Source organism: Spea bombifrons, chromosome 6 (assembly GCF_027358695.1).
Source record: "Spea bombifrons isolate aSpeBom1 chromosome 6, aSpeBom1.2.pri, whole genome shotgun sequence".
Taxonomy (NCBI): Eukaryota; Metazoa; Chordata; class Amphibia; order Anura; family Pelobatidae; genus Spea; species Spea bombifrons.
In genome coordinates, this window is record NC_071092.1 from 45,300,573 (window position 1) to 45,311,369 (window position 10,797).

At 41.2% G+C, this 10,797-nt stretch overlaps 1 protein-coding gene across 1 annotated transcript; it reads right to left on the reverse strand.

Annotated features, from left to right (window-relative positions):
• Positions 1-821: 821 nt before the first annotated feature.
• On the reverse strand, positions 822-8,027 carry LOC128500969 (uncharacterized). The gene is made up of 4 exons (XM_053470340.1): positions 7,847-8,027; positions 2,117-3,020; positions 1,453-1,632; positions 822-847 (listed from the first exon to the last, which is right to left on the reverse strand). Exons 1-4 carry the CDS (start codon positions 7,859-7,861, stop codon positions 822-824), a joined length of 1,125 nt encoding a protein of 374 aa, XP_053326315.1. The 5' UTR covers positions 7,862-8,027.
• Positions 8,028-10,797: the final 2,770 nt, after the last annotated feature.

The window sequence follows — 10,797 nt, forward strand, 5'->3', positions numbered from 1 at the left end:
TTGCCACATTGGTCCCAAATAAGCTTCATATGAACAACCGACGATAACAGAGGACGATGTTACATAACCTTAGAGCCAGACCTGCAAAGCAACTTACCGGCATCTACCTCGGAAAAACTCTCAATGGTTTCTATTAATTCTCTCAGAGGTCCTTCATAGCAATATTGCTCGTCATCCGGGGCTGGACTAGAAAACAGGTACGTGAAAAGCTAATTTAATACACAAACATGCTACAAAGTAATAAAAATAAAAAAAAATAAAAAAAATAAAAATAAATAATAATAATAATAAGATAAAAAATTAAAAAACATTACACATCATTATGGGCAAACGCCATGATTCCCAACAATAACTTTGTATCATTATAACAAAGGGAAAGCGTAATCCGCAAAGCCCATGTTCAGTAAACGGCTTCTCGATTTCTTAGAAGACGGTTTAAAGATTAATACGTACGGAATATTTGTCACTTCGTACACCTCTTCTTGTTCTGGCGAAAAAGAAAAAATAATATATCGGTATCAACGCAGTTCATTTTGGAGTAGAATGCAAAGAACAAACATTGGAGAGGATTTAAAAAAAAAAAAAAAGTATCGGAAGGACATGATCAGCGCGATGCCTAAAATCATGCTTTGCCACATAAAATAGTGGAATTCACCTTTATACAGAATTATCATTATACGGTTACGGATCTGACCGCACCATTCCATGCTTAAACATTAAAATTTAAATTTTGCACCTTCAATTTCACCAATCTTTTGGGGGGGACCGCTGCATCCTAGAAAAGAAAAATAAAACAAAGTCACAAAACTATATTGGCTCAATCAAGATTTTACAGGTTTAATTTTGTCTGGTTAGAGTGGTTAAAATCATTAAAAAAAAAAAACAAAAAAAAAAAAAAAAAAATCAATATTTTTATAAAAACATTTTTCTCCCCCAATTTCTTTCTCAAAGATTTATTTCTCCCTAAATATCATTTCAGATTTCACTGTGATTGCCCCCTTGGCGTTATAAGATGTTATAAGTTATTAGATGTTGGGTGGCCACCAGGAATTTAGTGTGGGGGAGGGGAGTTTGTTTCATTACGTTCAAACGAAACCTCTCCAGCAAAATCCCAATTTATAGAAGATGAATGGGAAATTTGAGGCACAACAAATATTGTCCGATGTTTATATTCAAAACAATCCAAAAAAATTAAATAAAGATATTTGGACCGAGAGGAGAGCGTCGGTGATCTGCGATCATTTAGTTTATATATCAGTGAAACTCCATATCCGTAAATCAAAAGATTATTCATTATTCTTGACTTCTTATAGAGCTTTTTTACTTATCAATTACAATTAAAAATACTAAAATTAACCAAAAAAACTTCCACTGGGAGGCTGTTCCACTTATCTACCAAAAATATCCACCGGAACATCGCATTTTCTATAATAAAAAAAAAAATAGTCTTACCGACGGTCAGGTTTCTTTCCTCTTGTAACTTTTTCAGGAACTTTTGAAGATCCACCGTAGGGGGTCTCGCTGGTTTGGGGGGCTTTGGTCCTAGTAGATTGTAAGAACTGAGAGGTCGTAATACGGGAGCGTTATTTAATCCGGAGACTTTCTTCTCAGGCAGAAGAGCCGATTTCCTTCCTGAAAGACAAATATTTAATATGGAAAATACCAACCAAGGGATCAGAGATGGTTAGTCCGGATTTTAACACGGTCTACATGTTGTATGTTGTCTGTAATGCGTGTTCTAAATTATTTTCATCCTTACTATGTCAAAAATAAGCCATTTTTTTTTATAAATTCACATTTTCAGTAATTTCTTGTACAACGTGACTTTTCTTCTACGATTGGCTACTGTTTGTCCCCTAAATGCCGTTTCTAATTAAAAAAAAAAGGCATTTTTGAACTCTATATTGGTCAGGTCAAATATACATAATTAGTCATGTGACTCCTTATTTTCATGGTTAATATGCTAATTTGATGATATCTAATGATTCTTGACATCTGATACTTTAAGAAAAGTGAATATACCTCCAGCCGGACATTTTTTTTATTTTTTTTGACACCCTCATTTGGTTTTCTGCACCCTAACTTCACCGCCATCATTGCTCAATGAGTAACTTACTTTCACCATGCGGAGAATTATCCACGTTTCCACCGGACTGGTCTCTGGGATTTGAGTCCGACTTGATTTCAAACGGCAACAAAATGTCGGACGCTGGCGAGGAATCGGAATCATAACTGGAACTGCGATTTTCATGTACTTCTTTGAAGACCTCAAATTGGTCGCTTGTTACGTAGAGTCCTTCCTCCTCGGTCTGGTCGACTACTGGTGGAGAGGCATCGTGGTGAGAATGGCGGTTACATCTCGGGATCAACAGTAATTCCTTGCTGATGGCACTGGCAACAAATTTGTAGTGCTCGTCAGCTACGGCATGGTTGACTGGTGATGGGATAGAAGGTCCAAGTTGCACGCGTGGTGGTGGTGGTGGGGAACTACCATGCAAGCGATCTTTCTCCGCCATAACTGGTGGTCCTGGTTCAAACGTTTCATAGAACTCTTGAGGAGGCATCTGCTTTTTGGGCGATGAGCAGGTAAAGTCTGTTTTTATATCGTTTGACAGAGAAAGCCGGTTATAGAGCTGTAGAGCATTGCTAGACACGCCATCGGCTTCTCTCCTAGACGGGTCCGTGATACTCAAGGTACGTCTGAACGGCTTGTTTAGTTTCATTGATTGATCCTCTAAGTCAGCCTTGCTCCTCTGATCCTTATGAGGAACCTTAGGACCAGCACCAGGAAAGGCTTTTGGTTTTAGCGGAACCTTAGGCTTCTCCGAAAGTCGAAAAGGAGTCGTTTTGTGGTCTTCTAAAGCATCTATCACTGTCCTGATTGCTGGATTACTGCGAATGTTGTGGATTATCGGTCCTTCGGTCTTCGTTGGCGGAAAATGACTGCTGTCTGACGGTCGCGCACATGATGTTTTCTTCTGGAACGTTTCCCGAAGTGACTTGAAGTCTGTGGTCTGTTCCTGGAATAAAAAGAAAAAGAAAAATTGTAGAGGGGAGATAATTAAACCATAAATAAACAGGCGAGGAGAATAGACTGTTTTCTGTACACACAGATGGCAGATACCTCGTCTGCATCGGCCGTGAGTACGTGGAAAGCTTAAGAACAAATTCGATATACAAGCGATATAAATAATTCAGAGCAGGAGAATGGAGGGCTAATTCAACTATATTAAAAAGCAATAAAAGTTAAAGAAATAAATAAAAAAAATAATCCCCGAGTACAACTCAGACCAGGATCTATACATCGTAAAAAAAAAAAAAATGTATAATTTTATATAACAATAGTTTTTTTGTGGAATACCCATTACCCATTACCTTCCTGGCTTATTTCAGAGGATCACAGAGCAAAACAAAAACTGGAAAAGAAATGGATAGCTAAAAGTCTAAACGGGGTCCTTTAAAAAATATTTAACAAAACGCAATTAGTATTTAAACACGGATATTCAGAGTATTCCCGGAATTATAAGAAATATCTATGTAGCAAATGCATGGCCCTGATATCACAAATATTTCTTTAAAATGATAAAAAGGTTTTGTACCGTGTTAGACGTTGAGAAAACAGGAGAAAAGTATAGTTTAAAAAGTTTTAATATATGAAACAAAAATTTTTTTTTTTTTTTTTTTTTTATACCGTATATTCTCTGTACACGAGTCCATCGACCGCAGACGGAGAACAGAGTTTGCATATTGTTTCTACCAAAACATTGCATTTGTTTTTATTGTTAGGAATAAAAATAGGGATAATGATCGTATAATAGAAAGGATCTTTTGTTATATTTGTTTAGGAAATAATCACAGGTTCCAGGCCTGTTTCCTCTAATAACAAAATGAAAGGCAAAAAATAAGTTATATATATATACAATACAATAAATCTAAAATATATAATCGCCATAAAAACAATGTTACCCTAATATAGATATATAATCCATCTTAGATTTATTGTATAGTATATAGATATATATCTCGCCATGAAAACAGTGTTACCCTACCATTATATATATACATAATTTATTTTTTGTCGGCCCTTCTACTTGTGTCTATAAACACCCATTTGTCCTGGAAACCTTTAGGAGATTTTCCTAGGACAATTTCACCCAATCCAGAGGGGGCCAGAATCCTTTATTCTCTGCCTCGCCGTACCAGTTGTCTGGCACCGCGAGTTTCGCGCAGGGATACGAGACTGGAACCTATATCTATACGTAGGCCAGCCAAATGTAATGGACTATTGGGCTCAGTTTCATTAGATACCCCAGGCGTGATTACTGGATCTATACATTAAATGAAACAGAACCTGCCTTGCAAAGTGAAAGACTAAAAAGCCTCAAAAAGCAGCACGTGACGGCACGATCTAAAGAAATTCTAAAACAGCGGAGAAACAAAGTCATTGGCATCTATCAGTCGGTTACATTCTCCGGCCAACCCCGGTGAGAGCCGTCATCTGCAAATGGAGAAAACTTGGAACATAAGTGAACCTTCCCTGGAGCGGCCAGCTGACCAGAATTCCTCCAAGAGTCCGGACTCTTTGGAAGACGCGAGTCCGTGACATCTAACAGTATTCCATACCAATAGTCCAACGCTGTGGTGGTCTGGAGGTTCTTCAGGACCTGGGAGATTTTTGGCCATAATTAATGGAACCATGAAGTCTGCTCTACCAGAAAATCCTGAAGGAGAACGTCCGGCCATCGGTTCGTACCTAAAGCTCAAGAGCGGGACAATGACCCGAAGGACACAAGCAAGTCCAGCTCCGAATGGCTCAAAAGAAACAAAATGACGGTTTTGGAGACAGAAACCTGATTAAGATGCTGTGACAGGACCTTATGCTCGAAAACCCTCCTACGGGGCTGAATCGAAATAATTCTGCCAAGAAGAGGGGCCAAAGTTCCTCAGCAGCGATGCAAAGGAACCATTGCCAGTGACCGCAGACGTTGGGTTGCAGTTGTTGCCACCATGGGGTGGCAGGATCGGTTCTTAGGTTTAGGGGGAATTACTTTTTCAAATGGGTGGTTTAGGCTTCGATAAACTTTTTACTTTTATTAAGTTATTTAAAAATCTTGTTTACTCGCGTTGTCCGTCATATTTTATAAATTTATTGGATGAGCTGAAACATTTCAGTGTCACAAATATGTAAAAAAACAGAAGAAACTGGGAAGGGGACAAAAACTTTTTGACAACGCTGTTAGTATGTTGATGTGTGGGTTTGGGGTGAGCTTGGGGGCCCCCAACCTTATGTCTCACAGAGGGGCCCCATCATTTTTTTTGTTACGCCCCTGCTACGAGCCATTGTCTCAGGGAATCCAGCTCGGCTTGCTTGCAGAAGGTGATCCAGTTACCGCCAGTCACTCATTGCTCCTTCGGGCTTTTTAACGCAATCTATACCATTTCAGAGCAAAAAAAACCCAGAAATTTTTACTGCAGGAGCCGGAAGAGAAGATCACCGCTGGCATCCAGCCTCGGCTGATTGACAGCTGCAGCCCATAAGCTGCAGCTACAGAAAACGTGAGCTATAGTATCTCAGTAGATCCAAAATATTCAGAAAATTGTGTAAAATGAAGAATAACTGACACTAACCAAAAAAATGAAAAGCAGTCTGTAGTAATTCCCTCTCAAGGGAGTAATAAAAGGGGCTCTTCAGTCCAGTAATTAAGGGGCTCTTCAAGAAACACCCTTTAGGATGCATAGGGGCAAATATGGCCCAAAAAACTAAAACAATTAGGACGCCAGGGCCAGTGCTCAAATGAGCCACACTACTGTGCATGCGCAGTATGCATAGAATTAAATGTGCGGCCCCAAATCCTGCTGCCCCCTCATCTCTAATTCTGTCCGTTAAAGCAGCGCTTGGGGCTGGGATATAACATTATGGCCCGTTTGCGGCCCTTGAGGACAGGAGTTGCTCGGGGTGGTCTGGCTCGGGGGGGGAAAGGAGGCCAACTGTGGTCCGGACTGGTCAAAGTTCCTCAAAAAAGCCAGGCGGTCCTTGGGCCGACCCGCTCTCGAGGCAGGAGTAGAGCGGCAGCCCCTGAGAATCTGCCCATTCACCCCCAGAGCCTAAAACTGGGGTAAAAACCCTGGCGGTGCTCAGGCGCTCGGTTTATGTTCTGCTATTTCAGAAAAAAAACAAAAAACTATAAATATGTAAATAATGTAAGAAAACAAGAAACTCTGCATACACAAAATACCTCATAACTCACAAAACACACTTCAGGGAAGTTACAAATATTTTTTTTGTGTGGAGAACGTGTAATTTTTTGGGGAAAAATAGATCAGTCTTTATGTAAAGACGCAAAGGGGAATTCTGGTGCAAACTTATACAAATCACGTAATCACCATAGCAACCGTGTTCCTTCCTGCCCAGCGCCAAATTTCAACCTCTTCGCACCAGAAGCCAATAATCTTCTCGCTGGATAGCTAATAACTTTGATTAAAGGGACAGTTTAATGTCTCCGACACTCTCACCAAGAAAAAGAAAGAAACTGCACCTACAGAACTGCAGCTATCCTCCTCATCAGCAGCAGCAGCCAATCAGTGGCAGGAAAGCAGTCTCATTGAAATCAATGGGAGCCCTTTCCGCGCATATGGGGGGGGGGGTCCAGCTATCATGTGCATTTTGAATTATTCCCAAATAACGCATAGGGCTGAGAGGGTACCCGGAGACCAATCATCTCGTGCGCCAAAAATGTGGTTTTTTTTTTTCTGGATTTTTATTTTATACCAGATTATTTCGAAGACATACCTTCTATATGTCCCATTTTTTTTTTTTTTAAAGGATCAGTCCCTCTTTGGGCACCAAATCCCTGGGTGCCCCCCCCATGCCCCTCTTTTCTAGGAGGTCAGAGTGTTTGCTGGGTATGAGGGTATCGCAGGGTTCTACTGCACTAAAAGCCCCGATAATATGAATACTTAGTTGTCTAGCATTAGTAGGGTCAGAATAAGGGGCGATTCCTTACTAGACCCTAAAATAGTTCATTATGGAGTCAAAAAGAGTCGATCTTTGGTCATTTAAATCTTTAGAACATCCTTATTCTGCATTTCTGTTGTATATTACAAATTTGGTGTAAAATTAAAGATGCTCTTAAAATACTTTTTTTTTGTAAAACAGAATCCAGATTGGACGCCCAACTAAAAGAAGAACATCTCATTTTTAACAATTTAACAGCATTTTAAGCAAAAATCTGCACGTTTTATCGTTTTTACGAGTCTCCCAGCTAACTGTGAAATCCAGCGACCCGGCTCTTAAGACGACTTTATACCTATAGCACCAACAATCCCCGCAGCGCTTCCCACAGTCCCTACATTCATAGGGTCTGACAGACTAAGATGAACTGATACATCGGGCAAAGAGGGGCCGGCTCGCAAGAGCTTTCAATCTATAATACGCAGATTACCCAAACATAGATAAAACGATAACAGATCCACAGCACCTTTCCAATTAACCCCTGCAGTGCAATTTGGTAAAATAAGACCGACCCAACTATAATACCAAAGTATTCGTATTTCAGCAAAATATATCCAGTTCACAACATGAATAATCTTTGAGAATTCTCAGAATTCACCCCAATCTCAACCTCAGGGTCTGAAGGTAAATGAGTAAATGATCACAGTCCGGAGCTGATTACCTATTCTACTTGAGTTTAATGACTGCATGCTTTTCATGCGTTATATCACGCGTGAGATCCCTGCTTGAAAAGAGGTGGATTCTTTTAGAATAAAGAATATAAGCCATTGTTTCCACAATAACACTCAGGATAACAGGGATAATAAATAAATATATATATAAGTTTGCTCTCACCGTTTGCTCGTCCATGCTTCTTCCTCCTCTGGCTCCAGGTCACATTCTGGGTTTTTTTTCTTCTTAAATATTTTTTAAAGTCTTTCACTTCCTTCTATACGAGAAGCCGGCGCTCACAGCCTTCTTTGCTTATTTCCATACCTGAGTACTGAGTACACCCGCAGCTGCTCTGATTACACACAAACCCAGCCCTTTTTTTTGGGCGAAAGAGAAGGAGATTGTGGGGTGGAATAGAAATAAACCGAATCTGGCGACCTTAACCCCTTGGGACCCGGTCTCATGCGCGGCGAAGGCGGGGGCGATGGCGGCACCGTGCCTTTATTCACTGAAAAAAGGGCATTTTGTGCCATTTACCATTGCTTTACTTTTGCCCATATCCCTCCAGCACTGAAAGTGTTAATCGTTTTATTACTTTGTAACGCATACCACCCAAGTGTCCCCGTTCAGGAGGAACAGTCACTATATCCTATATATATATCCTATATATATCCATTCTTTCCTCCCCCTGATGCCTGTCTTCAGGGGAGTAGAACGCTCTGCTACCTTACGCGCCCCGGCCCAGGGGTATTTCTATTATTTTATTATTTTTGTGCTATTCTTCTTCGTAGGTCCCGATGAGGTGTCGGACGTGGAGCGGGCGGGTTTTCTCCTTGTTCAGATCCTTTCAGTGATCCCTTGTGTATTGAACGACTGCAGAATGTGTAGGGCCCCGTTACCCTTATGAAGGGCCACGCAGAACTCATGGTGGTAGCCCCTGTAGCTCTGAGTGGAGCCCCCCCTGGGGGGGGCAGCCGCCCCTCGGCAACCCAACAATGAAAACCGTAAACTATTCGCCATAGAAACAAAAACTGACTATTCTAGATACTATTTCCCATTTCAAGAAAAAAATCTGCAGAATATTTGGATTTTATCAAGTGCGTCGATACCGGGAAGTCCTGACGGCGACCGGGGGGCTCTGATCTGCCGGCACATCCTACGTTTCTATCATTGTTTTTGTTTCCGATATATTACATTATTTTGTTTTAGTTTACATTAGAAAAGTTACATTTTAACACTTCTGTTACGTTTCCTTGGCGATGATTGAATTTATTACACACGAGGGTCTCCCCTCTCCCGGAATCGTTTCTTTGATCGCGGTTTAGTGTATTTATTACCTGCGGACACCGTTTGGGGTAAACAACCATTTATTAGATATTCAGATGGGGGGGTAATTTAACAATAGAGGATGCGCGGGCTACGCTCTGGATCGCAGGGATCTTCTTTGGGCGTCTGACCCGAGGCAGGATTCCGCTCACAGAAGAGGCTTAAAAAAAACAACCGATAAGAATACAGAGATTAAAGCTTCAGTTCCACCTACTCTGCTGAATGTAACACTTTTTACACTAAATACTGCATTAGAAACGTAATTCCTCGCCCTGCGACTGCCCCAAACCCTTCCCAGAAACAATTCGATACGTTTTGTTAAGTAAATGGTAAGAAAAAAATCTGAGTTTTCAGGGAATCGGGTTTTTCGGGCAGGAATTGATCAGAAAACAGGTAGAAATTGCTATGAGATTAAAGTTTTTTTTACTTGTTTTAGGTTTTTTTTTTTACCTTTGGGGCGCGTGAAGCTCCGCTTTTTGTTTTTCAGTTGTAGCTCAAGGTCACGAGCTTTCTTGTTCTCCGCTTTAATCTCCTCTCGCAGCTCGTTGATGGTTTCCATGAGAACGGCGTTTTGCTGCACAAGACAAGACATTAATAGTACCTTACAGGACCCGTCTGATGCCCCCCGACACCCCAACTACAGAAGGACTCTGCGAGTAACCCTAACCCTCTGCGAGTAACCCTAACCCTCTGCGAGTAACCCTAACCCTCTGCGAGTAACCCTAACCCTCTGCGAGTAACCCTAACCCTCTGCGAGTACTTTAATATGCATTCTTTCTATGTGAAAAAACAAAATAAAAAGGTAAAAGCTGCAGCCCTGCTGCTGCTGCCCTCCCAGGCAGGTGAGTATGAGTATGAGCCGCTGGCTGGAGTGTTTAACTAGCAGGGTGAGATTTCACTCTCGTGGATCTTAGCGTCTCTCTTCCAGGTGTTCTTCACTGTGGCCAAAGCGTTTATTTATGTCGTCCATGTTTAAAGCACATCTGTAGAGGTCGGTCTTGATGTTTTTTATCTGCGCCTCTTCCTTCCGAAGCTGCGGAGAGACACGATATTTTAATACAGATCACAGGACATCCCCCTTCGGCCTATGTCCTCCACCGAGGGACGGTGTCTGACAATCAGGACTGTCCTTTGCAAACTGGGACTGTTGGGATGTATGGAATGGTTTAGACCATGAAAAGTCACCCATGGAGCGCCAGGTCTTTTTGGGGTGATAAAGTACAGATTTCATAAACCGAAAAGAGACCAAGGAGCAGCAAAAAGAGATTCTTCAGTTAAGAAACGGCAGTTATTAACTCTTTACCTTCTCCCTGTGCCTCTCCATCTCAAGCTCTTTGGCGTTTATCTGGTTCCTCAGCTGGGAGACGACGAATTGCCGCCCGCTGTGTTCCCTGCGAGCGCGCGCCAGCTCGGCACCCATCTGAGCATAAAAAAGGAGTATTAAATATTAAATATGGGTGTTTGCGGGGTATGAGAGTAACGCGCGTACTCACAAACATTTGTGTAGAGACAGCAGGGAATGTGTTTATAAATTAAATGACATTATCATTTGTGTAAATGCCTTAGTTACATAAATTGCTATTGGTCGGTTAGAAACCCCACCCCCAGCTGTACCCCCTAAAATAAAATTGTCCCCTTTTTTGGCCATTTCGGATTTTGTATTAAAAAGGGTGTTCTGTTTACAGATCAATGAAGGGCTTCAAGTATTGTTTCTTTAGATAATGACATGGAATTACCGTAATATATACATCACAATCTGAAATAATGACATCTAGAAGAAAGATTTCATTTTTATATTAAAATGACCA